At 49.5% G+C, this 27373-nt stretch overlaps 2 protein-coding genes across 12 annotated transcripts in view; one reads left to right on the top strand and one right to left on the bottom strand.

The window, feature by feature from the left end:
- Nucleotides 1–73: 73 nt before the first annotated feature.
- KNOP1 (lysine rich nucleolar protein 1) lies at nucleotides 74–12949 on the bottom strand. Of its 6 annotated transcripts, XM_063700012.1 has the most exons (6): nucleotides 12573–12676; nucleotides 11769–11903; nucleotides 8538–9457; nucleotides 5784–5852; nucleotides 4925–5002; nucleotides 74–944 (listed from the first exon to the last, which is right to left on the bottom strand). In XM_063700012.1, exons 3-6 carry the CDS (start codon nucleotides 9453–9455, stop codon nucleotides 633–635), a joined length of 1377 nt encoding a protein of 458 aa, XP_063556082.1. In that variant the 5' UTR covers nucleotides 9456–9457; nucleotides 11769–11903; nucleotides 12573–12676; the 3' UTR covers nucleotides 74–632. The 6 variants fall into 6 exon arrangements, with proteins under 6 accessions (XP_063556082.1, XP_018867596.3, XP_018867594.4 ...); XM_019012051.4 differs by lacking the exons at nucleotides 11769–11903; nucleotides 12573–12676 and adding an exon at nucleotides 12814–12949; XM_019012049.4 differs by lacking the exon at nucleotides 11769–11903 and having other exon boundaries at nucleotides 12573–12723.
- IQCK (IQ motif containing K) overlaps nucleotides 12677–27373 on the top strand; it is a 142471-nt gene continuing 127774 nt past the window's right edge. For 4 of the 6 annotated variants that reach the window (XM_019012054.3, XM_055365384.2, XM_004057291.5 and 1 more), the window contains exons 1-2: nucleotides 12722–12899; nucleotides 24856–24920. In XM_019012054.3, the coding sequence (XP_018867599.1) occupies nucleotides 12722–12899; nucleotides 24856–24920 (243 nt within the window). Of the gene's footprint in view, nucleotides 12900–13129; nucleotides 13195–24855; nucleotides 24921–27373 lie in introns of those variants that run through there. The other 2 variants (XM_063700016.1, XM_055365387.2) reach the window with 2 other exon arrangements.

The following is a 27373-nucleotide window of genomic DNA, read 5'->3' on the forward strand; positions in this document are numbered from 1 at the left end:
TTCCCTAAAGGGGACATTCACAGTGGCGAATAGTGAACTTAGGGCTTCGGGTACAAAAGTACAACACCCTGCATTTAGTGGCTGGGTGACCCCAAGCAATTTTATTACTTTATCCCTGAACCTCAGTTGCCTCATCTATAAGATGGGGCTAATAATAGCACCCATTTCATAATTATGAAGATTAAATACATTAAGGAAAACACTAGTATGTCCCTAGCACCTGCTAAACACTCAACAAAGGTTAACTGTACATACTGATGTCTCAAACAGGGACGGAATGTTTAACACAGAAAACAGGAGGTTTTAGCACTCACTCGTTCTCCTGGCTCCCGAAATATGAGCTGCCCCGCCCCAGTTCATCCAAGCCCATCAATATAGTTGTCCTTGTCCTTAATCTCCACAGGTGTTCAATGTGAGCCAACTGTCAGATGGCTTTCATTTGCACAACTGAATAAACCATTTATGCCTAGTGTTCCATTACTGGAACGCTAAGCTTATGGAAGTTACTTATATCTTACTGCTCGAGGTCATCACCAAGATCTGATTTTTTCACAAAAAAAATTTGTAATCTCCAGCATAAATGGAATAATCAAAGCAATTGTGGCAGTTTTGAGGGGACAAAACTCTAGAGTTTAATCTTCCAGCTTGACTGACTTGGAAGCGTTCCTGTCAATGTAAAAGATCTTGTTGGGGGCGGTGGAGAAGCCGAGGCCGGCTCCCCGGCTGTACTTCCAGCTCATGGCCCGGTCGTAGTCCCGCTGCAGATTCTGCTGCAGGCTGTCAGCCGCCTTCTTGCCGAGGGCCATGTTGGGCCTTGCAATCGTGCTGGCGGGGCGGCTGAACGAAGGGGACAGGTTTTTGAAGCCACCCATAAGTCTGAGAAATTTCAGTTTCTGGTCCTCGTTCTCAAAACCAGCAGTATCCCACTGGCCAAACTGGGTTCCCTGTGAGGAGAGGAAAAAGGTGGCTATTTTCCTTGAGTTCAGAGCCCTTTCCTTCCCTTGACCCCACCCTCATCAGGGAAGGCCCAGCAGATTAGATGGCTGCTGTGTACCAGGCACAGTGCTAATGAGCTCAACAATGGATTATTCCGTTAATCCTAACGACAGCCCTATGAGAAACACTGTTGTTATTCCCATTGCACAGAGGAGAAAACAGAGGTCTGCAGCTTAGCTGGAGACAGAAACCTAACTAGTGACCCCCAGAATTCCAGCCAACACCACTGCCCACCTCTGCACACAGAGCTGCCTTTCTGCCTTCCTCCTCCTTTCCTAACTCATGGCACACAGCACAGTGTGCCTCACTTCACAACAGCGCACTCCCCCCACCACCCTACACAGCGCACTCCCCCCCACCACCCTACACTGAGCATTTCCCCCCACCTCCCTACACAGTGCACCTCCCCTCCCCCCACCTCCCTACACAGCACACTCCCCCCACCTCCCTACACAGTGCACCTCCCCTCCCCCCACCTCCCTACACAGCACACTCCCCCCACCGCCCTACACAGGGCACTCCCACCACCCTACACAGCGCACTCCCCCCCACCACCCTACACTGAGCATTTCCCCCCACCTCCCTACACAGTGCACCTCCCCTCCCCCCACCTCCCTACACAGCACACTCCCCCCACCGCCCTACACAGTGCACCTCCCCTCCCCCCACCTCCCTACACAGCGCACTCCCCCCACCTCCCTACACAGTGCACCTCCCCTCCCCCCACCTCCCTACACAGCACACTCCCCCCACCGCCCTACACAGTGCACCTCCCCTCCCCCCACCTCCCTACACAGCGCACTCCCCCCACCGCCCTACACAGGGCACTCCCACCACCCTACACAGCGCACTCCCCCCCACCACCCTACACTGAGCATTTCCCCCCACCTCCCTACACAGTGCACCTCCCCTCCCCCCACCTCCCTACACGGCACACTTCCTCCCACCTCCCTACACAGAGCACTCCCCCCACCTCCCTACACGGCATACTTCCTCCCACCACGGCACACTTCCTCCCACCACGCTACACAGCACACTCTCCCCCTACCACCCTACAAAGCGCACCTCCCCTAACCACGCTACACAGCGCACTCCCCCCACCTCCCTACACAGCACACTCCCCCACCTCCCTACATAGCGTACTTCCCCCACTCCCTATACAGCGCACCTCCCCCCACCACCCCACACAGCACAACTCCCCCCACCTCCCCAAACAGCGCACCTCCCCCCACAGCGCACTTCCCCCCACCTCCCCACACCGCGCACCTCTCCCCACCGCGCACCTCCCACCACCCCACAGCACACCTCCCCCCACCTCCCCCCACAGCGCACCTCCCCCCACAGCGCACCTCCCCCCAGCTCCCCACACAGCGCACCTCCCCCCAGCTCCCTACACAGCGCACCTCACCCCACCATGCATCTCACAAGACAGCACACCTCCCCCACCTCCCCACAGGGCACACCTCCCCTGCAACACAGGGCACCCCACAGCCCAGCAGCCAGGCGCACTCACCCAGCAGCCTAACGTTTGGATGAATTGGAGGGTGGGAGAGGGCGAGTGGGAATCTGAAGTGTGCTTCTCAGAAGCACTGTTTTATGGCGGGAACGGGTGCGGGCCCACAGGGGTAAAAGGTCACACAGCCAAGTCAGACTGAGCCAAGCCCAAGAACTCGGGGGTCCCCATTCCAGTCAGAGTGTGCTACCACCCATGTGCAAGAAAATGCAGGAGAGCCCTCCAGACCCCCTTCTCCCAGGTCGGTGGGAGAGGAAAGAAACTCACCTCCCAAGAAGACTGTGACTCTGAAGTCAGGCAGCCCCGGGAGGAAGCCTCCCCTGGGTGACCCTGCTCAAGTCCCCTAACCTCTCTAAGCCTCAGTGTCCTCATCTCTAAGGTGGGGTGATAACATCCCCCTCACGGGGCTTCAGTGAGATATACGTCAGATTTGACACCAAAAGCCCAGTACACGATGCATGGCACACCTCAAGCCCTCAGTGACTGGCCACTCCTCTCCCCCTACCCCAACCAGACTGCTGACATCCACGCTGCCTGGGAACTTCCCGCCCACAAGCCAGAGGCCAGCCCAGCACTTATTTCTGGGTTGGCTTTGGGAAAATAAGAACCAGTTGTCACTACAGCTGCCCTGAGTGAACCGGTGACACATTCTCCCAGCTTCATGGTGGCCCAGATGCAGGAATAATGACAGCTCCCCTGCCCTGCTGTTTCTAGAGTGAGAGGCCATCTATGACCACCCCACATGGGTTTTGGGGAGAGCAGGAGACTGCTAGCTGGTCCTGCGTGAACCGGCACTTCCAACGGCTGCCGCCCAGCCAGAGGACCACTTCACCACACGTCTCGGTGGCATGGCATGTCCCAGCCCCTGTGCCCCAGGATCACCCTCCTACCGTCAGGTCCTTCCAGGGACAGCCCCCCGGGACATCGGCTCCGAATCACACTGCCTTTTTTCTTGCCCTCCCTATTCAAGCTGGATGTCCCATCAGCTCGGCTCAGCTCAGCAGGGTGGCGTGGAGAGAAAGGGCACCCCGAGGCAGGACCCATAACAAAGCCCCACTCCATACCCCACCAGGCCAGGGTACGAGTCCCATTTTACAGGCTCAGGGGAAGGTACTTGGCCAGAGTCCCACCACTAGACAGTGGCAGAGCCAGTAGTGAAATCAGATCTTTTGATCCGAATCAACTGTTCTTTTCTGAATGCTCTGACGGAGCCTGAAGGCCAGCATCGCTGGTCACCCAGACCCTTCTTCTCGTCTCCCCAAAATCTAATCTATGAACAAGTCCCGCCAGCTGTGCCTCCAAAGTAAATCACAAAGCTGTTTTCTCTCTCTATCCTCTGCCACCATCCTCAGGCTGCGGCCTGCGGGCTGAGCCTTCTACCAGGTCTTCCCGCTTGCTGAGTCAATGCCCTCCAGCCAATCCCACTTAGCCAGATCCCAGGCCAGCTCTCTATCATGGCCGCTGAGGCCGAGGCCTGTGGCCTGTAGCCCTCTCGTCCCTCATTCCAGCCGCAGTGCTGCCTCACTGGCCTTCCCTACAGATCACTCCAGGCCCTTTCCTACCTTAGGGGTCTGCAACGGCCACTGGCCTCACTGAAACGCTCTTCCCCCCGTCTCCTGAGGGCTGGGGCCTCTGCACCCTGAACATCTCTGGACAAGCGCTGCCACCTCCCAGCCCTCGCCCATCTGTTGCAGCCCCTCTCCAGCTCACTGTTCTGTTTCTTTCTCCTGACCGCTACTGCCACCTCAACTGATCTTCCTTTCCTTGTTTGCTAACCATTTCCCTGGCATGCTCACCCCGCTCTGGCCTCTAGACCGTGAGCGCGATGATGGGGATCACATGGGCTTCATCTGCTCCATGTCCAGCACCCAGCACAGAGCCCCCACTGAACTCCGCCAGGGCCCCAGCCTGACAACCTCACACTCTCCAGCCTCATGATCCTCGCACCCTCCTCCCTCCTGAGAGATCTTCTCAGGCCCGGCTTGGACATTTCCCAGTCAGACTGGATCTGAAAACCAGGCCTGAGAAGGGCCGCGACCACTCCCTCCCCTCTGCCTCTTGCCCCTGTTCCTAGCAGCCCTCCAAAGGCATTGTCCACCGCTGGCAAGAGCTCGCTGGAATGTGTCCTCAGTGATTAATCCCTAGGACACCCCACCAGTCCAGGGCTGAGACAAAGGTTCAGGCAGCTTATCTCACCGGGCCAGCTCTCTAGGAGGGAGGCAAGCGCCCTTTTCAGAAGGAAGGAAATTAGCTCAGGACAAATTCTGCTGTGGAGGGCGCCAGCTGCAGGCTAGGGCTGCCTCTGGGGCCTGGACATACTTGGTTCTCCTGCTCCACTCCTCATGCTGGAGGCGAGGGGAAGCGTCGGGAGGCCGAGCGTGCCACCTCCTCGCAGAGCCCTAGCCCCAAACTTACCGTCCACTTCCTGGTTTCAGAAGCTTCCGTTTTGCCTGACTCGCGATCGATCTCTTCTTGCAAGGCCTTTCGCCTCACCTGAGGAAGAAGGATGACAGAAGAGGGCCGTCAGACATAGAGATTTTCTTTCAAGCTTAAAACCCAGGACAGAGACGGGGCTGGGGGAACGGAGCATGGGAGGAACTAACGCAGCTTGACTCTGCTACAAACAATGGGAAGCTGCTATCATAAGTATTCTCTTAGCATCTCAAGGGCTGCAGCCCCTTGGCCTACACTGGGCAGGCTCATTTATCCTCTTTAGCCTCTTAAGAATGAATTTTCCTAGAAACTGAGGCTTAAGAGCTTGCAGTGAGCCAAGATCACGCCACTGCACTCCAGCCTGGGGGACAGAGCGAGACTCCGTCTCAAAAAAAAAAAAAAAAATCCCCAAGGCTAGAAAGTCCAATTCCCACAGGGATGCATTTGCCATGGGATCTGGGAACGACAGAAGCGGAAGCTGATTCACAACAAAACTTCTCCTCTAAATGCTCCTGAATTAGCCCAGGGGGTGGCAGCATGTGACACCTGCCCAGCTGCAGGGTCTTAGGGACATGTCCCCCACATCCTGCAGCAAGTAACAGGGAATGGCCAGTCGGGCCTCTCGGCCATGGCCACGGCAGCCGGAAGGGCCCCCAGCATGAGGATGGGGAAAGCACGCATTCCCTGCCCGGGAGGTGTGCGTTGGCAGCTGGCCCAGTGGCCTCTGGAGTCCCTGGTGCCCCTGAGACCAGGATCACCTAGCCAGCCTGGCAGGCAGCGAGTGAGACTCCAGGGGTGGCAGGAGGCAGCAGGAGGGGCCTGAGGAGGGTCTGGGCTGTACCTGGTCTATGTGCGCCTCATCCATGTTGCCTTTTTTTTCCAACACCACCTCTAAGTCTGTGTCTGTTTCCTGCAGGAGAGGGCAGAGCTGGGTAAGGTTCAAGTTTACAATGAATGGCCTCTGCCCCTGCACCCAGCCAGGGTGAGACCATGACAAAGTCCAGAAAAGACCTCAGACCACGGCATCACCCCCAGCCCTGCCACCTAGAAACATCTCAGTCAGCAAGGCCCTTCCCATCCCTTCTCTTCCACAATTCTCCTGCAAAACGGTAGTACTAAACTATTTGACGGATGAAGAAACTGAGACTCAGACAGGTAAAGTGACTATAAAGTTACCCCATGGCTTAGGGACTGGTGATTCTAACCCACATCTCCTGACCCAGGGCTTGGTGTCCGACCTTTCCCACTACACACGTCACTTAGCTCCTACGGTGACACCAAACTAGAGGACAGAGGCCAAGGACCACACTAACATGCACCACGCTCTCCCACCCGCCTTGGCCCTGAAGACACCCTCCAACAGCGAGACCTCAGGCCGGCCACTTTCTTGGGGTTCTTCAGTAACGACAAATGCTGACATTTCATGCGTCCTCACTTGAGAAGTGTGCTGTGCCTGGCACCTAGCGTCACGTGTGTGATGACCCTGGAAGCCCTCTCCATTCCCATCACTCATCCAGGCCTGCAACACATGTGCATTTGCTGGACTGGGTGGGCTGCTGTGGGAGGTAGAGTCCCCCCACAGATGTTAAGCAGAGGGAACTCCCTTTCACTGAGCTCCTGGGAGAAGGGATTCTAGAGTCTGATGGCGGCTGGGCCCAAGCCTCTAGGGTTCCTCCCAACTCCAAGTTTCTGAATAAAGGAAGATGCTGGTAAAACCAAGGCTAATGGACTAGGGCAAAGCTGGGAAAATCCTAGCAACCAAAGCTAACACCTGGAGGCCTTTGATATGGAGGCCACCCCTCCCCTCCCCTCCCCCTCTAACCGAGCAATGGGTGGTCCAAGGTCACCCAGCAGATTGGTGCAGAGCTCGGAAGAGAATCTGGGGTTTATGCTAATGGAAAGATGGTCATTTCTGGGGCTCTACTAATACCGGCTTCTACAAGAGGTTACATAGATGGTTTCTGAGAAGGGATAAATGCCAACTTTAGAAGCCAGACTAGCTGAGTTAGAATCCCAGCTCCACCTCTTGCCAGCTGTGTGACCTTAGACAAGGTATTAAGTCTCTGGAGCTTCAGTTTCCTGATCTGTTAAATGGGGGTACCCACAGCAGCTACCTCACCAGACAGGTAGGAGGATGAAATGGGTTGATACACGGCAGTCTGGGCATACAGTAAGCACTCAAGAAATGTCAGCCACCGGCCACACGGAAGGGCCGGACACTGTCTGGAGCAGGACACACACCCTGAAACAAGACACATACCATCGTTTCGGCCCACACGTCCGTGCCCACACCTGAGGATAGGAATGGGGGCCTGGCCCTGGAAGGGGCTCAGCTGGGAAAGGCTGTGAGTCTGGGGAGCCACCAGCCCTCCGGCTCACCTCAGGCCTCCCTCTCCCACTCCAGGCAGCCTGGCAGGCTGAAGACAGCAGGTCTCTGTGGTTTTCACCAAGCCATCATCCACTCCTTCCCTCCTGGTAACAGAACTCCAGTTTTCCTCTCAGAAACTGCCTCCCCGCATCTCAGACGGTGTGGTTTAGTTAGGACTGATACCCGCCCTGTCCTTCACCTCAAGTTTTTTTTTTTTTTTTTGAGACAGTCCCGCTGTGTCACCCAGGCTGGAGTGCAGTGGTATGATGTCGGCCCACTGCAACCTCCACCTCCCAGGTTCAAGCAATTCTCGTACCTCAGCCTCACGAGTAGCTGGGAATACAGGCGCCTGCCATCATGCCCAGCTAGTTTCTCTATTTTTAGTAGAGACGGGGTTTCACCATGTTGGCCAGGCTGGTCTCGAACTCCTGGCCTCAAGTGATCTGCCTGCCTTGGTCTCCCAAAGTGCTGGGATTACAAGCATGAGCCACCGCACCCGGCCACCTTTGGTTTTAGATTAGAGCTTCTGGATAGATTGACCCAACTGAGGCCTGCGATAGTGGCCCTGAGACTTCTGTCATAGTTTTACAGGGGCTACCCTTCTTCTTTTGGGGGTGGCTGAACTGCTGGGATGAAAGCCTGGAGCTGCCGGGACCATCAAGCCACAATGTGATGGAGGTGGAGGAGAAGGATGGGCCATAAACCAAGATAGAAAAATACAAAGCCCAGAGCTGAGGAAATCTCATACAGGCATCTCCGGCTACCCAAATCTATTTGATGTATAAATTGTGTATACTGAGCTCTGATGATACTCAGATAGCTACAGGCACTACGTTATCTCATGTTACTTGGTTCCTGAGTTTTGGATAGCAAGTGGCAAGAGTTCAGAAAGCAAGGGATTCACGTGAAAAATTGATCCCAGTTAATTCAGACCCCAACGGCAGACAGGGAAAACTTGGGTGGTTTCACTAGCAAAGGATACCTGCAATTATCGAGGATACTGCATGAGCCCCTAGATCCAGCCATACCTGAAGCTAGTTAACCATAACCTTTCCAATTGCATATATCAATAAACTCCCTATTCTGGCTGAAATTAATTTAACCAGGGTTTTAGCTAAAAGCATGAGTACTCGTGCATGTACAAACATGCACACACGCCTACACACCCCTCCCAAACCCCACCCTTAATTCTCCCACGGCAAAGTCCATTTCTGAAGGAAAACCTACCTCCTTCCAGGGGTCTCCTGCTACCCCACTCTCTTTCGTCTTCTTCTTTTTCTTCCGTTTCAGAGCTGGCTCCTCGATGACTGGCTGCTCTACCTTCTTTTTGGACTTCATCTTTTTCTTTGCGGAGGCCTTAGGGTCATCACTTACGGGGATGTATTCCGGAGCCTCAACTTTGACTGGCTTCTTTTTACTTCCTTTCCTAGGGCTGCTCTCCATGGACCTGGAGGGCTTGGAGTGGCCTGGGAGGGCATCTCCCTCATGGTGGATTTTTTTTTTCTTCTTCACCTTCCCATTGTGTTCTCTGGGGCTCTTCCGCTTTCGTTTCTGCCCCAAGGCTGCCTGTTCCTCATCCTTCTTCCCCACTGAGCAAGCGTCCCCAACATCCCTGGCCTCCCTGGCCTCACAGAACCAAGGGTCCTGGACTGAGAAGGCTGTGGGGTCCTGGGCCCCCTTTTTTTCCTTCTTGTGTTTTTTGAGCTTCTTGCCAACTCTGGTTTCCTCCTCACCCTGTCTAGGGTCTGGGGAGGTTTTCACCCCAGAGGCATGAGACATGGCTAAAGGTGACTTCTTATTTTTCTTTTCCCCACCGAGGAACTCCAAGTGGCCAAGCACCTGCTTCCTGAGGCTGGGTGACTTCTCTGTCCGTCTGGCAGGCAGCGTGGTCTCAGGTTCTACATGCTCCTCGCAAAGGGTGCTGACACCCTTCTTTTTCTTCTTCTTTTTCTTCACTAGAGGCATCTCAGGTGGCTGCCCCTGGGCCACACTCTTAGAGGGGGATGTGGCTTTTAAAAGAGAAACATCAGCGAAGTAATCATCATTGTTTAAAACTGAGTATCGAGTCTCTGGTTCTTTGACCACTTTCTTCTTCTTTTTCTTCTCTGGGAGCCCAGGGTCTACTTTGTGTGTCTTGGTGATCATTCCTGAAAAAACAAATGGTACAAGTTACCCCATACCAAGCCATCCTGTGTTCAATTCTACTAAGCACTGCCAAGAGCCATGCTTCTTTGAGTGGGTGCTCAAAGCGTTGCAGGACAGGGAAAATGGACATGATTCCTTTAAAGCAAAAAAAGAAATACTACAGAAACAGCGTAAATTTTAAATCCACACAGCCCTAGGTTCAAACCTAAATGCCTCTCTCAGCTTAAGTGAATCAGCTAACCTCCCTGAGCCTCAATTTCTCCATCTGGAAAATGGGGGAATATAACACCTCCAGCCTCAAAAGGGTGTTGGAGGGAGTAAATGAGATAACCCACAGAAAGGGCTTGGTACACTGTTAATTCCCTTTTTCTTTTTCTCTTTTTTTTTTTTTTTTTTTTGAGACAGAGTCTTGCTCTGTCACCCAGGCTGGAGTGCAGTGGCGTGATCTCGGCTCACTGCAACCTCCGTCTCCTGGGTTCAAGTGATTCTCCTGCCTCAGCCTCCCCTGAGTAGCTGGGATTACAGGCACCCGTGATCATGCCCAGCTAATTTTTTTTTTCTTTTTTAGGAGGGACGGGGTTTCACCATGTTGGCCAGGCTGGTCTCAAACTCCTGACCTCAAGTGATCCGCCTGCCTCAGCCTCCCAAAGTGCTGGGATTACAGGCATGAGCCACCTTGCCTGGCCTAGTTTCACTGTTTTTAAAATTTGAAGTTGATTGCCAACGCTGAATGAGTCACAATGATGCACAATACTGAGGGCACCCAGCTTGTCTTGGACAGATATCGTGGAAGCACCTGTGAGAATGGGCTGGGGTCCTCAACCCCCATCAGTGTCCAGCTGGACCACTGCTCTCACTCCAGTCCCCAGCCAAGTTCCTGCACTAGACATTCCCAGAATCTAGAAGCAAAATATCCCAAAACATTTCACAGCAAGTTAGGATCATGGGAGGGAAAGGAAAAACTTCTCCATCCTGCAGCCCTCCTCAGCTTCGGAACTTAGAGGGTCCACACTGGAGCTGGCTCTCTCTTAGCAGCTTCAAAGAGCCAGGCCGGAGCTACAGGTCAAGTTCATTCATAACCCACTCCAGGAGCACCTGGAGAGTCAAGGGAATAACTATACTCATTCATTGCTGTCTGCCCTGTTTCCTGGTTTATTTCCAGTGTCCTGCTCAGTGCCTGGCACATAGCAGGTGCTCAATACATACTCACTGAGTGAATGCACACATGCTAGGGATACAGAGATGAACAAGATAAAACACCACCCATCAAGCAGCAAGTAGGTGTGGGAGGGAATAAGGTGTAATACAATGATACAGGTGATAAAAGCAAAGACAGTGCTAAGGTCAGGGTGGTGGAGGTTGTGGAACCTGTCCTACCAGTTGTCAGGAAAATTTCTGAAGAACAACTGCAGGATGGTGGTATTAATCCCTGAGACAAAGGTACTGAAAGCAAGTGGCTGAAGAACAGGCTTGATTGGACAGATGACTTGGAGATGTTCACTGGACAGGTGAATATATGGATGAGGAGTTTGGGTGGCCGTGCTGACACGGGCGACATAAAGTTAGGAATGTATGGGTGGTGATAAGCCTTGAACAGAACAAGCCTGAGACAAGACTTCAAGAAATACAGTAGCCCGCCACCTAATCCCAGGTTCCGTTACCCTTGGTCAACCCTGGTCCCAAAATAGGTGAGCACAGTACAGGAAGTTATCTTGAGAGGGAGACCACATGCATGCAACTTTTATTACAGTATACTGTTGTAATTGTTCTATTTTATTACTAGCTAGATTGTTGGTAATCTTTTACTGCACCTAATTTTTTGTGAGACAATGTCTGGCTCTGTTGCCCAGGCTGGAGTGCAGTGGCATCATCTCGGCTCACTGCAACCTCCACCTCCCGGGTTCAAGCAATTTTCACGCCTCAGCCTCCCGAGTAGCCGGGATTACAGGCACATACCACCACGCCCGGCTAATTTTTGTATTTTTAGTAGGGACGGGGTTTTACTATGTTGGCCAGGCTGGTCTCCATCTCCTGGCCTCAGGTGATCCGCCCGCCTCATCCTCCCAAAGTGCTGGGATTACAGGCATGAGCCACCGCGCCCGGCCCTACTGTGCCTAATTTATAAACTTTCTCATAGATAGTATACACAAGAAAAAACAGTTATATTTAGGGTTCGGTACTGTCTGTGGTTTCAGGCATCCACTGGGGGTTTAGGAACGTACTGCCCGCGGATAATGGGGGAGGGGGACTATTGTATTGGCATTTAAATAAGTGGGCAGAGATAAAGGAGCTTGCAAAGAAGAAGGTGCAAACCTTGAAATAGTGTAGTCAGGAGAGCCAAGACGACTTCAGAATAGGGGAGTAGTCAAGAGAGCCAAGACGACTTCAGAATAGGGGAGCAGTCAAGAGAGCCAAGACGACTTCAGAATAGGGGAGTGGCCAAGAGATCTGGTAAGAACAAAGAATCCACCGGGAGGTTGCGGGTCAACTCTTAATCCCCTTCTCTCCCCATCTCTTGCCATTTAGAAAAGTATAGCATCCTCCTCTTTAGCCCTGCGACCAAATGCATTCACTCTTTCAAGAAAGGAAAAGAACATTACAGTGCATCTCCTGCAAACACAAACGCTTTCTCCAAAACCGCTTTTAAATTCCAGGGACAGCCTTGTGAAGATCTTTGTGAATACCCGACCTCGCAAGCTCCAGAGACTTCAATAATTCATTTGCCCTAGGTTCCAAAGCCAGCAAGTGGAAAACGGAGACTGGAATTCCGCCCACAGGACTCCAAAGCCTGTGCAGCGACACCCCACTCCCCCCGCAGGATCACCAGCAGGACGCGCGGGAGCCAGGAAGTAAGATCCGTACCTCCAAGGCTCCCATGCGCCCAAGCCTCCGCATCAACAGACTGGGAGGGATTAAGTGTGGTCCCAGGGCCGGCTCTGAGGCGGGAAAACTTTCTGGAGGCGGCGGCCTCAGGCCGGAGCGGGCGCACACCGACTGGAGGGTTCGGATTCAGGGATGTGGGTGGACCGCATTTCCCCATCTTCCCCGCCGCGCACTTCCTCTGGTGCGATCTCCAGACCCCGCGCCGGCCCGCCTGCAACGCGCCCTACCACTCACCGGTGGGAGAAATTTCCCCGCCTCCACGTGAGAGCCCGCTCCGCCGTGACCCGGAAGTCCACTTCGAGTCGCCGGCCCACCCTCTCGGGTTCCGGCTTCTTCCGGGTCGCGGCCTTCCGGCGAACGCGGTTACCGTGGAAACCGCGGCCATGGCGGCACCGCGGCAAATCCCCAGCCACACAGTGCCCAGCAAGCCCAGCTGCTTTACAAACTCGTCGTTCACCCGGACGCCGGTGCCTACCGTGTCTCTCGCGTCCCGCGAGCTGCCTGTCTCGTGGCAGGTCGCCGAGCCGTCGAGCAAGAATCTGTGGGAGCAGATCTGCGCGGGTAGGCAACCTGGGCTGGCCGAGAGGGGCGGGACCCGGGCGGCCGGACGGGGGCCGCGTTTGGGGAGCGCCCACTGTGCGCCTGTCGGCTGACGGGCGGGGCCGCCGGGCAGCGGCTCCGCGGGCCCGGGCTCCGCATTTTACGCATGGGGAAACTGAGGCTCGGAGAGGCTGGCCCGAGGTTACGCAGCGCGGACTCCAATCGCGATCCGTAGTGAGGTCAAAGGCAAGGGAACGGCGAGGGAAAGCTGAATAAAGAGAACCATGCGGTGTGGACCATTGGTTCTTAAACCTCGGTTAGTGAACCGAAAGGAATTGCTGGGGCGGGGGCGGGGTGGGGATCTTGTTACAAACGGAGGTTCCCAGGCCCGCCCACAGAGCTTCAAATTGGGATGCAGGGAATCTGCACTTTTTAAAGGAGCACCCCAGGTAATCCTAACGTAGGTAGTCGGTGGCCCACACGTTCAGTAACCATGGTGTGGACAAACGGGTTTTAGTCCCTTCTTGCTTCAAACCTTCCTTAACCTCCCCAGACGGAGTTGAGCACATCTTCCTTTGTGGCTGTACTCAGTATTTGTTACTTAGGTTGGGCAAATTATTTAACTTATGACCCTGTCTGCCAAGTGGGCATAATAATGGCACCTATTTCGATGGTGTTAAGAAGATGGAACCAGATAGTCACAAAAAGTGCTTAGCAAACTGCCTGATTTTAGGAGGGCAAAAGGATTATTGGGGAAAAAAAAACCACACAAACTGCTCGATTTACAGAAGGAGCTACGTAAGCGCTAGTTCTTAATGAATAATGTTGGGTGGGATGTTTTCTTTTTCCTCCACTAGACCATAAGCTCCTCAAGGTCAATGACTCAGATTTTTCATTCGTGTGGCCACCATCACTACCTAAACTGCCTGAAACAGCGCGGTGAAACCCCGTCTCTACTGAAAATACAAAAAAAAAATTATCTGGGCGTGGTGGTGTGCGCCTGTAATCTCAGCTACTTGGGAGGCTTAGGAAAGGGAATTGCTTGAACCAGGGAGGTGGAGGTTGCAGTGAGCCGAGTTTGCACCACTGCACTCCAGCCTGGGTGACAGAGCGAGACTCCATCCCAAAAAAAAAAAAAAGTGTGGTTATTTAGCATTTGAAATGTGATTAGTGCAATTGAGGAACTGAATTTCTTGTTGGACTCAAATTTTTTTTTTTTTTTTTGAGACGGAGTGTTGCTCTGTCGCCCAGGCTGGAATGCAGTGGCACTGGCTGGGCTCACTGCAACCTCCGCCTCCCGGGTTCAAGCATTCTCACACCTCAATCTCCTGAGTAGCTGGAATTACAGGCACCCGTCATTATTCCTGGCTAATTTTTTTATTTTTGTAGAGAAGGGGTTTCACCATTTTGGCCAGGCTGCTCTTGAACTCCTGACCTCAGGTGATCTACCCGCCTCGGCCTCCCAAAGTGCTACAATTACAGGCCTGAGCCACCAGGCCCAGCCTAGACTTAATTTTAATAAATTTAAATAGCCACATTTGGATAGTGGCTGCTGTATTGGATAGTGCAGGTCAGTAAATGTTTATTGAATGGAAAAAAAGAATGAATGTACCAGTATATGTGATGACTCGAAAGAAGTGGAGAATACAGAGAAGGAAGAGAATAGTAGACTCAGTTGATAGATGCCCTCTAAAGCTGTCTGTTTCAACCCCATCCAGTACTTAAATTCCTTCTCCAGCCTTACATTGTGCTAGAAAAATCCCTTTCATTTTGGATGTTCTCTTTGTCACTTTCACCCCTATGTCCTTACCTCTTGGTGCTATGATCCAAGGAGCTAATCACTCTACCCCAAAGAATCTACTCAGATAATTTGACGGTAGTTATTGTGGCTGCCTTTTCCCCAGAGCTTTCACTTCTCCAAGCCAAACAGTTTCTTATAATACAGTTTACTAGAGGATTGTTAGAAAAGTTACTCAGCCTCATCTGTAAGAGACAGATAATTGTTGTGCCTACTTCACAGGGCTGTTGTGGGGACCAAGTGAGATAATGTATGAAAAGGTGCTTAGCACAGTGCCTGGCGTTTAAAAAGTAGTCAATAAATGTTCATTATTGTTGACAAAGAAACATGCCTTGTGTTGTGATTTACACACCGAGTTTATTTTGGTCAAATAGGCCTCTAGAGAGAAAGCAAAGACAAAGGGTTTTGGTTCTCTCTGAAGAGCAAGTGAATTGATGCCACTTATAAAATGATAGAGTTACAGAATGGGGTCAGGCATGGTGGCTCACGCCTGTAATCCCAGCACTTTGGGAGGCCAAGGCGGGTGGATCACCTGCGGTCAGGAATTGGAGACTAGCCTGGCCAACATGTTGAAACCCTGTCTCTACTAAAAATATAAAAACTAAGTCAGGCTTGGTGGTGGGTAATCCCAGCTACTCGGGAGACTGAGGCAGGAGAATCGCTTGAACCTGAGAGGCGGAGGTTGCAATGACCTGAGATCGTGCCACTGCACTCCAGCCTGGGCAACAAAGTAAGAATCCGTCTAGAAAAAAAAAAAAAACAATTCAGTGAGGTCAACATTGGCAAACTATACACATGGGCACTGTGATGATTATTATAACAGATGGATAAACCCAATTCTTAAACATCTAACAAATGCAGTTTTCTATAACGTAGTAAATTCAGTTTCTGACAACAAACATGAAAAAACAGGCTTTGTAGTAATCCTATCTTTGAGATTAAGTACTATATTCTCTTAAGATAATCTCCATTCAAAAGACAAATTATCATAGCAAACAGACCTGCCAGAAACTCAATTTCATGAAGACAAAATACAAAGTAGGTAAATATCTAACTTACACAGACCTTAACCAACCCGACTAGTGCTCTTTTGTATGTATATGCATGCTCACCACTATAACTTATTTGTAAATATTCTTCAGTTTTCTCCCTCATCTTTCCAGTGACAACTGAGTTTTGTATTCTAAAAAGCACTCGTGTTAGTGTCAATAAACTTCTTCCCGGCCAACACTTCTAATCAAATCTTATAGTAGTTTGTGACTAGCTGTGTTCATGGTTTTAATCAAGACAGTCAAAGGATGTGGGGCTTAACAGTTTCCTTTTTTTTTTTTGAGATGAAGTCTGGCTCTGTCACCCAGGCTGCAGTGCAGTGGCGCAATCTCGGCTCACTGCAACCTCTGCCTCCCAGATTCAAGCAATTCTCCTGCTTCAGCCTCCCAAATAGCTGGGATTACTGGCGCCCACCACCATGCCTGGCTAATTTTTTGTAGAGATGGGGTTTTGCCATGTTGGCCGGGCTGGTCTCAAACACCTGACCTCAAGCAGTCAGCCCACCTCATCCTTCCAAAGTGCTGGGATTACAGGCATGAGCCACCACGCCTGGCCTTACAGTTTCCTATTTTGATATGCTGTGATTACTATTATCAGCATCCTCACTATTGTCATTGGTTCATCACTTAATCAATCAAGCACTCTCTGGCCTCAGCCCCCAATGCTGTTGTAAAATCTGGCCTTTCATTTCACCTGCCAGATACCGACATGGATCAGTTGTGAATCAATACTTGTTCCTCCAGCACAGCCACTGAGCCAGCTGAAGAAAGATGACCCCAACTGGCTCTCAGCACTGCTCAGCAATGAGCATCTCTCAATGCCTTCTCCCATTGCCTGGTTCTACTAGTCCAAGTCTGTAACACCTCCTGAAATGTTCTGTGATACCTCTTAGCATAGGATGCGTTCACTGAGAAGAGTCAGGCAGTCAGGAGTGGGGAGGGAGTCCGCTAACATCCATCTGTACACGTGGAAGAAGCTCTCACCCCGCTACTCGCCACTCAGCTCTCCATCTCTGCTTACCATCCCCTTGCTATTCCAGGATCCTGCTTTATCACTCACTTCCTCTGCTATGCCTTTAACTTCTCTACTAGCTTTTTCCTCCAAACACCCCTGGCCTGTCATATCAGGAAGAAACCTCCACCTTGACCCTATATCGTCTTCCAGCTTCTATCAGTCTTTCATTCCCATTCCCTTATCAACTAAGGGCAGACCAGCTTCTTCCTCATTTCTCCGAAGAAATTGTTCTTAAGCATTGAGCCAACTTGTATCTACCAGGGCTGGGAACTGTTTTCAATGCTGGGCCAGGTATAACTGCAGGCACTGTTTTAGACGCCAACAACTTATCTCCATCTCCACGAATGTTACCATTGTTCACTCAGCTGCCCAGTCCAGCTTTTTTTTTTTTTTTTCTTCCCTTGAGACAGAGTCTTGCTCTGTTGCCCAGGCTGGAGTACAGAGGTGTGATCTCTGCTCACTTCAACTTCCACCTCCCGGGTTCAAGCAATTCCCCCACCTCAGCCTCCCGAGTAGCTGGGATTACAGGCACTCGACACCATGCCCAGCTAATTTTTGTATTTTTAGGTGGGGTTTCACCATGTTGGCCAGGCTGGTGTCGAACTCCTGACCTCAGGTGATCCACCCGCCTCAGCCTCCCAAAGTGCTGGGATTACAGGCGTGAGCTACCGCATCCGGCCTGCTTCCCTTTCACTTTCCACGGCCCCACACTCTCATTTGCCAGTCCTTATAGATTCTACGTGTTTAATATCTCCCACCATCCCCACCCTGCCCCCACTCCCACCCCCACCAGTCTTCATGTCTGCTGCCTTAGATCAGGCCCTTACCACCCCCTGCTTAGATTGCTGCTGTGGCTTCTTAATTGAGGCAGGCCTCCTTCCAGACCATATCCCACTGGCTGTCATAGGAACCTCTCTAAAATTCAAATCTAATCGCATCATGCTGTGACCTACAATGATTTTCGTAGCTTACAGATAAACTCCTTAGCTTAACCCTTAAGCTTCTTAACGTCCCATCTCTGTTTACTTTTCTTAGTTCACAACATACCATTCACCCAAATCATCCTAATGGCAACCATTTATTGAGCTGCTGTTTATGTGCCAGGCATTGTGCTAGGTGCATTACTTCTCATTTAAGCTTCACAGCAACAGATGAGGAAATTGAGGCTTAGAAAGGTTAGGAAACTTGCCCAAAGTAAGTGGCAGGGTCGGCTTCAAACTCAAGTCTGTTTTGACTCTCAAGTTCAAACCCCTGAAGAAGACACCAGCATGGTTTTAAAGCATGGACTGGTAGCACCTACATCAAAATCTCCTGGATACATGTTAAAACGCAGCTTCCTGGCCGGGCGTGGTGGCTCAAGCCTGTAATCCCAGCACATTAGGAGACCGAAGGGGCTGGATTGCCTGAGCTCAGGAGTTCGAGACCAGCCTGGCCAACATGGTGAAACCCCATCTCTACTAAAATAAAATTTAAAAAAATTAGCCAGGCATGGCAGTGTGCACCTGTAGTCCCAGCTACTCAGGAGGCTGAGGCAGGAGAATCACTTGAACCTGGGAGGAGGAGGTTGCACTGAGCCGAGATCATGCCATTGCCCTCCAGCCTGGACGACAGAGTGAGACTCTTGTTTCAAAAAAAAAAAAAAAAAAGCAGCTTCCTTGGCTCCCCTTCCTGCCCTGATGGGCCAGAGTCCTTGGGGGTGAGTCTTTGAGTTCTGCATTTTAAACAAGCACCTCGGTACCACTGTTGTGTTGTGTACTTGGAGTCACACAAAACTATTCCTCCAGTGCACCATACTATTCCTCTCCATGCCTTTCCACAAGCTTTGTCTCTTCCTGGAACATCCCTACCTTCTCATTTATCTCTCTAGACTCAGTCCATGTGGCCCCTCTTCTGGAAAGCCTTCTGTAATTCCTCAGGCCAATTTCAAAGCCCCTTCTTTCCTCTCCTCTAGGCTGTGGTTGAAGCCCTCTACAGCAATACTTTCACTTATCATAACCCCTGGTTTATCATTCATCCCCTCTCTGGAACATAAGTTCCTCTGCCCCGTTCATCTGGCTCTCCAGCAGCCTGGTACAACCTCCCACTATAGTATATGCCTGTCAAATGTTCGTCTGATTCACTCCCAGCGTCACCTTCCTGTTCCATCCCCTTCCAATAAGCTACTGTGGGTCAATGCTACATTTTTGTTGTTGGGTGTTTTTTTGTTTTTTGTTTTTTGTTTTTGAGTCGGAGTCTGGCTCTGTCACCCAGGCTGGAGTGCAGTGGTGCGATCTCGGCTCACTGCAAGCTCCACCTCCTGGGTTCACGCCATTCTCCTGCCTCAGCGTCCTGAGTAGCTGGGACTACAGGTGCCCGCCACCACGCCCGGCTAATTTTGTTTTTGTATTTTTAGTAGAGAGGGGGTTTCACCATGTTAGCCAGGCTGGTCTCAATCTCCTGACCTTGTGATCTGCCTGCCTCGGCCTCCCAAAGTGCTGGGATTACAGGCGCGATCCACCGTGCCCGGCCACCAGTCAATGCTACATTTTAATTGTTTCTATCAGGAACATGTTCAGCTGCAAATAGCAGAAAGCCCAACTCATAATGGCCTAAACAAAGATGTTTAATTATTCTCACATCCCAGAAGTTGAGGGGAGAGGGTTCACTTGTGGCACAGGGGCTCCACTCTGCCAACAGGTTTCCAGGCTCCTTCTGCTCTGCCTGTCCTAAAATGTTGCCTTTGTTGCATAAAACGAACAACAACTTTCACTTGTTCATAATGTTCATTTAATATGCATATAACATTAAATTCCCCTAATCAATTAATGCCATTTATAACCTTTGGTAATTGAAAGATTGTAAATATTTATACATTTAATATACCTGATTTTAAAAAATATTTTTTTTAATTTTTATTTTTTTGAGACAGGCTGTCGCCCAGGCTGAAGTGCAGTGGCGTGATCGTGCTTACTACAGCCTCAACCTCCCAGGCTCAGGTGATCCTCCCACCTAAGCCTCCCAAGTAGCTGGGATTACAGGCGTGCGCCACCACACCCAGCTAACTTTTATATTTATTGTAGAGACAGGGTTTCACCGTGTTGCCCAGGCTGCTCTTGAACTGCTCCAACAATCTGCCCACCTTGGCTTCCCAAAATGTTAGGATTACAGGTGTGAGCCTGTAATCCATGCCTGGGCCCCTGATTTTCTTAAGTATTTCTAATGCAGAACAGAGCAGATAAGCACACTTTTCTAAGCACCGAAACAACTCTTGGAAATGGAATTAATTAAACTATGGTAAATCAAGTTGTTTTAAGAGTCCAGTACTCTACAAACTTAAATTCTTTTATGCCTTTCAATGTAAAAGCATCAGTCTGTAATCATATTTCAGATTGAAACCACAGGGAAAACTGACATTCTCAAATATGTTAGATTCCCTTAAACTATTACAGAGGTTTTAAGTAACACATCAGATTGTCTTGAAGCTAAAGTATTTTCCCATACTTCATACTTCTACATAATCATTTCAACTGTATGTCTTTTGTGATCATGTGATGAAGAAATTTATATTTTTTCCATCAAATTTAAGTGAACTCCTGAGAGATTTCTTTTTTTTCTTTTTTTTTTGGAGATGGAGTCTCACTCTGTCACCCAGGCTGGAGTGCAGCGGCTCGATCTCTGCTCACCGCAAGCTCCACCTCCCGGGTTCACACCATTATCCTGCCTCAGCCTCCCAAGTAGCTGGGACTACAGGTGCCCACCACCACTCCCGGCTAAGTTTTGTATTTTTAGTAGAGACGGGGTTTCATCGTGTTAGCCACGATGGTCTCAATCTCCTGACCTCGTGATCCGCCCGCTTCGGCCTCCCAAAGTGCTGGGATTACATGCGTGAGCCACCGTGCCCAGTCCGGAACTCCTGAGAGATTTCACTGGAAAAATATGATAGCAAGTAATAAAGAAATGCAAATAAAAGTAAAATACCATTTTTTTCTTTTACATGTGTTGAAAAACTTTTAATGTATAAGATTGATTATACTCTAGAGAAACAGGCAGTGTCACTATTGGGAGTATAAGTGACTGTAAACTTTTTGGAGAACAGTTTGGCAGTTTGGCCCAAATTTTAAGTTATTTTTTCCTTCGACAGAAAAAAATTCCACATCTAAGGATCCTACCAAAATACCTCTCTGTGGATCAATGATTTGTATAAAGATGTTCATTGAAACATTGTTTATAATAATAAAATAATGGAAACAACCTAAATGCCCATGAAGAGTACACTGGTTAAATAAATGTGGCACATCATGTTGATGTAGCAACATTGAAAGGAGTCTCATATTTAACACACAGAATGGTTCATAGCAGGTAATGGGCTTACAATAGATATAAATGAATGAATAAGCCGTTAAAAGTAACTTACGATATGGTTGGTTCTGTTCATCCATTCATTCATTCATTCAGCCAGTATTCTGTGGGGAAATAATGGTGAGACAACAGATCCAGGCACTTCCCTCACAAAACGTATAGCCTATCAGAAAAGATAGTCATTAATGCCGGGCATGCTGGCTGAAGCCTGTAATTCCAGCACTTTGGGAGGCCAAGGTGGGCAGATCACTTGAGATCAGGAGTTCGAGACCAGCCTGGCCAACATGATGAAACCCTGTCTCTATAAAAATACAAAAATTAGCCGGGCATGATGATGGGTGCCTGTAATCCCAGCTACTTGGGAGGCTGAGGCAAGAGAATTGCTTGAAGCTGGGAGGCAGAGGTCATAGTAAGCCGAGATCATACCACTGCACTCCAGCCTGGGCGACGGAGCAAGACTCAGTCTCAAAAAAAAAAAGAAAGAAAGAAAGAAAAAAGATAGTCACTAATCTTTATAAATTTCAAATAAGGCAAAAACTAATATGAGTTATGAAGAAAAAGGACACAGTGTTATGTGGTTCTATGTGTGGGCACTTTGACCTAGCCTGGGAAATTGAAAGTAAACAAATGTATTATATATTATATACATATATTAGTAAATACATTGGAATCCTACCACTGGAAGGCCAAGGCGGGCGGATTGCCTGAGCTCAGGAGTTCGAGACCAGCCTGGGCAACATGGTGAAACCCCATCTCTACTAAAATACAAAAAATGTGTCTGGCATGGCAGCATGTGCCTGTAGTCCCAGCTACTCGGGAGGCTGAGGCAGGAGAATTTCTTGAACCCAGGAGGCGGAGGTTGCAGTGAGCCGAGATCGCGCCACTGCACTCCAGCCTGGGCGACAGAGCGAGACTTTGTCGCCCCCCCGCCCCACCCCCAAAAAAAGATTTGGTTGGATCTATGCCATATCTAACAATGGTTGTAGGGTTGCAATAGGACTAGGTGTGACTTTTACACTCTACATAAGACATCCCTATGTTATTTGAAATTTTCTTTCAATAAGTATGTCTTGCTTTTGTAATCAGACAGAAGTATAAATGTATACATTTTAAACCCAAATAAACAATTCCACACTATATCAATGGTTCCTAAGGCATCTGGGGAAGAAGGGTGAATTTACATGCTTGCCAGAGAGGAAAAAAATGGTAGAGCTTGGGCTGGTATGGTAGGCAGAATTCTAAGATAGCCCCCAAGATTCTTGCCACCTCATGAACACACCTCACTTATTCAATCAAACGCTAATCTAGGTGTGGCTGTCAGAAGATTTTCCAGGTATGTTTAAAGCTTTTAACCAGTTGACTTTAAATTAAGGAGATTATTGTAGGTGGGCCTGACCTAATCAGGTGATCCCTTAAAAGAAGTCAGATTCAAGCAGAAGAGATTCTCCTGCTGCCCTTGAAGTAGCAGCAATCAAGTTGTGCATTACCCATGGCGAGAACCTGAGAGTGCCTTCTAAGAGTTGAGAGGGACCCCAGCTGACAACCACAAGATAGCAAGGACCTCAGACCTCAACCACAAGAAACTAAAATTCTTTTTTATTTTTTTGAGATGGAGTCTCACTCTGTCACCCAGGCCGGAGTGCAATGGTGAGATCTTGGTTCACTGCAACCTCCACCTCCCGGGTTCAAATGATTCTTGTGCCTCAGCCTCTCAAGTTGCTGGGGATTATAAGTGCCTGCCACCACGCCCAGCTAATTTTTGTATTTTTAGTAGAGATGGGGTTTCACCATGTTAACCACTCTGGTCTCAAACTCCTGACCTCAAGTGATCCACCCACCTTGGCCTCGTAAAGTGCTGGGATTACAGATCTGAGCCACCATGACTGGCCAAGAAACTAAAATTCTATCAAAACCGAAATTCTGTCAACAACCAATGAGCTTGGAAAAGTATCCCAACCCTCAGAGAAGATCATGGCTTTGGCTGATACCTTGAATTCAGCCTGATAAAACCCTGATCCATTCTTGGACTCCTGACTCAAGGGAATTATGAGAGAATAAATTTGTGTTCCTTTATGTCAATGATTTGTGCTAATTTGTTACACAACAATAGAAAACGAATACAGTTGGTATTGAGAAATAAATTGCTTTTAACCTGCAACCTGACATTCTTGTCCCCAGCCTGATGCTTAGAAAGTTGAGAAGTGGAGGAAATGCTGTACTATCTGATAGGTAGCTAGGTGACGAAATAAAACTTGTGTCCATACAACTGTATGCCCTCAATACCGTCTTGCCCACAAATTAATTTTTCCTCGTGACTGTAAGTGACTGTGCAATTGTCTTGACAACATTGACCTTTCCAGAAATATTTTTACCAGTCTTTACTTTAGGGATGTAACTAATACTGGCCATGAGCATTTTCTGTTCCTCTGTCATTCATGGTTGTTGCAACCCTGTAGAACTTACGTGGACTGTTCTTTTATTTATTTATTTATTTTTGAGTCAGAGTCTCGCTGTGTCGCTGACTGAAACCTCTGCCTCCAGGGTTCAAGTGATTCTCCTGCCTCAGCCTCCTGAGTAGCTGGGATTACAGGTGCCTGGCGCCATGCCTGGCTAATTTTTGTATTTTTAGTAGAGATGAGGTTTCACCATGTTGGTAAGGCTGATCTCAAACTCCTGACCTAGTGATCCACCCTCCTCGGCCTCCCAAAATCCTGGGATTATAGGCGTGAGCCACCGTGCCCAGCCGTGGACTGTTCTTTGTGTTAGCCTCTCCTCCGCATGTGCTCTCGGTGTCTTCCCTTACCCAACCTCCACGTTCTCTTCCTCCCTTAATTCCTTATAGTTTCCATCATGTTGGCAAAATCTGAAGTTGTGTCCTCTAAGAAAAAGAGTCTCAGACTCTTATATGAAGCCTCGACTCTTTCATGTAAGAGACCAACCATCTCTTACCGACTTTATTATTTTATTTAATTTAATTAATTTATTTATTTTTTATTATTTTTTTTTTTTTGAGATGGAGTCTCGCTCTGTCGCCCAGGCTGGAGTGCAGTGGCGCAATCTCGGCTCATTGCAAGCTGCGCCTCCCGGGTTCACCCCATTCTCCTGCCTCAGCCTCCCGAGTAGCTGGGACTACAGGCGCCCGCCACCATGCCCGGCTAATTTTTTGTGTTTTTAGTAGAGACGGGGTTTCACTGTGTTAGCCAGGATGGTCTCAATCTCCTGACCTTGTGATCCACCCGCCTCTGCCTCCCAAAGTATTGGGATTACAGGCGTGAGCCACCACGCCCGGCCTATTTGATTTTATTAATAATTTTTTTTTAGATAGTCTCGCTCTTGTCTTTCAGGCTGGCTGGAGTGCAGTGGCAGGATCTTGGCTCACTGCAACCTCTGCCTCCTGGGTTCAAGCGATTCTCCTGCCTCAGCCTCCCAAGTAGCTGGGATTACAGACACCAGCCACCACGCCCAGCTAATTTTTGTATTTTTAGTAAAGACAGGGTTTCACCGGGTTGGCCAGGCTGGTCTCGAACTCCTGACCTCAGGTGATCCTCCTGCCTCAGCCTCCAAAAGTGCTGGGATTACAGATGTGAGCCACCGCACCCGGCCTCTTGCTGATTTTAAATACTATTAAATGTTAACCTGTCATGGCCAGTTGTTTTTTCATTTCTGTACACCACCAGCCAAAATAAAATTTAAGAATGTTTTATTCAGGGAGAAGGAAATTACACCAGAAACTCTAGTGAAGTATGGAATTGAGGATTTTTTTTCCCTTCCCTTTAGAGTATGAAGCTGAGCAGCCTCCCTTTCCAGAAGGATATAAAGTCAAACAGGAGGCTGTGATTACAGTGAGTATTACCCAGGCCTCAACCTAAGCAACAAGCTCTTAAATGAGAATAGCATTGATGGCCTGTGAATGTCACACAGTGTCACTGAGTTCAGGAGGTGGGAAAAGGAAGGCACTGGAGCGAGAACCAGAAACTTGGGGCCAATCCCAGCTCTAATACTAACAGTTTGACTTAGAGGGCATCACGTAACCTCTTTGAGCATTAGTTTCGGCGTCTGTCTGTCTGTCTGTCTGTCTATCTATCTATCTATCTATCTAATCTATTTTTTGAGACAGGCTCTTGCCCTGTCGCCCAGGTTGGAGTGCAGTGGCACAATCTCAGCTTGCTGCAACCTTAGTAGCTGGGACTACAGGCACCCGCCACCGTGCTTGGGATTTTTTGTCGAGGCGGGCTTTCACCATGTTGTCCAGGCTGTTCTCATACTCCTGACTTCAAGTGATCTGCCTGCCTCAGTCTCCCAAAGTGTTGGGATTACAGATGTGAGCCACTGCTCCCATCCAGGTTTCTGCATTTATTAAATGGGACAGATAATCCTTGACTAACTCACAGGGCTTCTGTGGGGCTCACATGAGATCCTGGATGAGAAGAGCCTTTGCAGTGGATCTAACACCATGTCCGTGTGAGGGACAGTTGCAGACAGACCAAGTTTCTCTGCATGCCAGGGTAGACAAGATGAAGACTGTGCTAAGGAGAGAGGGCTAAGGACAGGGCAGCCAGGAAGAGAGGCCCTCGTAAAGTCTACCTTGGAATTAGATAGGAGCTTAACGGAGTTTAAAATTTTTAAAAAGCAAGCCTCTGAGAGATGAAGGGACTTGAGCACGGTAACACAGATGGAATCAAAACCTGTTTCTCGACTTCTATTAACTTCCATCACTGCAGCTGCCTCTGACAGAGACATTGTGTCTAAAAACTTTCTTGTTCTGTGATTGTTCCTTTTCTCCTAGCATCCTGTTCTTGCTTTATGGACGCAATTCTTTCTCAAATTTCTCTGCAGATACAAATCACAGTTCTCTTCCCTGAATTCTCTGTGCTTCTTCCAGGGTCAGCTGTTCTGACAATATATGTTGATCTTCGTCTCTTGTGCTATGATCTTCTTGACCCGTATAAAGAGATTTGATTGTTTATTTAAAATGTACAATGGTCCTGAGTGGATTTTTCTATATAGCTGGTATATTAGGGTTCTCCAGAGAGACAGAATCAGTAGGATGTATAGAGAGATACATATATGAGAGGGGATTTACTGGGGTAATTGGCTCACATGATTATGGAGGCTGAGAAGTCCTACATTATGCTGTCTGCAAGCTGGAGAACCAGGGAAGCTGGTAGAGTGGCTCAGTCCAAATCCAAAAGCCTCAGAGCCAGGAAGAAACAACAGTGTAACTACCAGTCTGAGGGCCTCTGTTTATGATACATGGCAGGGTTACATGGAAATCTAGCTGGACTTAATTAGCCTCTGAGAGCCCCAGGGACCACTGGTGAGAGCCCTGGAGTCTCAAAGCCAGAGAACCTGGAGTTCTGAGGTCCAAGGGCAGGAGAAGAAGGGCGTCCTAGCTCCAGAAGAGAGCAAGAATTCAGCCTTCCTCAACTTTTTGTTCCTTCCAGGCCCTCAGCCAATCCAATGGTGCCTGCCCACATTGAGGATAGATCTCCACTCAGTCCACCAACATGTACACCAGTCTCTTCCAGAAAACCCTTGCAGACATATCCAGACATAATGCTCTGCTAGTTACCTAGGTATCCCTTATTCCAGTCAAGTTGACACTGAAAATTAACCATCACAGTATCACGGCTGGTGTGGCTTTCTTCTACTGCTGTACATGTGGGTTTGTTTTCTGGATGGGTCTCTTCTATGAATAGCAGAACACTGACTGGGTGCTCATGAAGGGTGATTGTCCACTGGCCGACTTTTCTTCAGGGTGAACAGGCAGAGAGTCGGTATTTTGGGATTGGGCGGCAGCGGGCGCGGGGGTCTCTAAATCAACTTTTTCTTTCTTTCTTTTTGAGACAGGGTCTTACTCTGTCATCAGGCTGGAGTGCAGTACTTCACTTCCCAAGCTCAAGCGATCTTCCCGCCTCTTCCTCCCAAAGTACTGGGACTACAGGCGTATGCCACCACTGCCAGCTAATTATTTTTGAATTTTAGTAGAGATGAGGTCTTGCTATGTTGCCCAGGCTGGTCTCAAACTCCTAGACTCAAGCCATCTGCCCTCCTTGGCCTCCCAAAGTGCTGGAATCACAGGCGTGAGCCACCACACCCAGCCCAATTTTTTTTCTTACGCTACCATCATGGTGCCCTAAGTGGTTCTAAGTGTTCTACTCCTTTTCAGGCTGTTTCATTGGTTTACAGAAGAGTTCCTGGAGAGGAGGGGGAGCTGGAGATCCAGCTGGTGTGAACACAGCTTTATGATATTGAAGGACCAGAAAGAAGCCTGAGGGGAGTGTGGGCAGCAGGC

This window comes from Gorilla gorilla, chromosome 18, assembly GCF_029281585.2.
Source record: "Gorilla gorilla gorilla isolate KB3781 chromosome 18, NHGRI_mGorGor1-v2.1_pri, whole genome shotgun sequence".
Classification (NCBI taxonomy): Eukaryota; Metazoa; Chordata; class Mammalia; order Primates; family Hominidae; genus Gorilla; species Gorilla gorilla.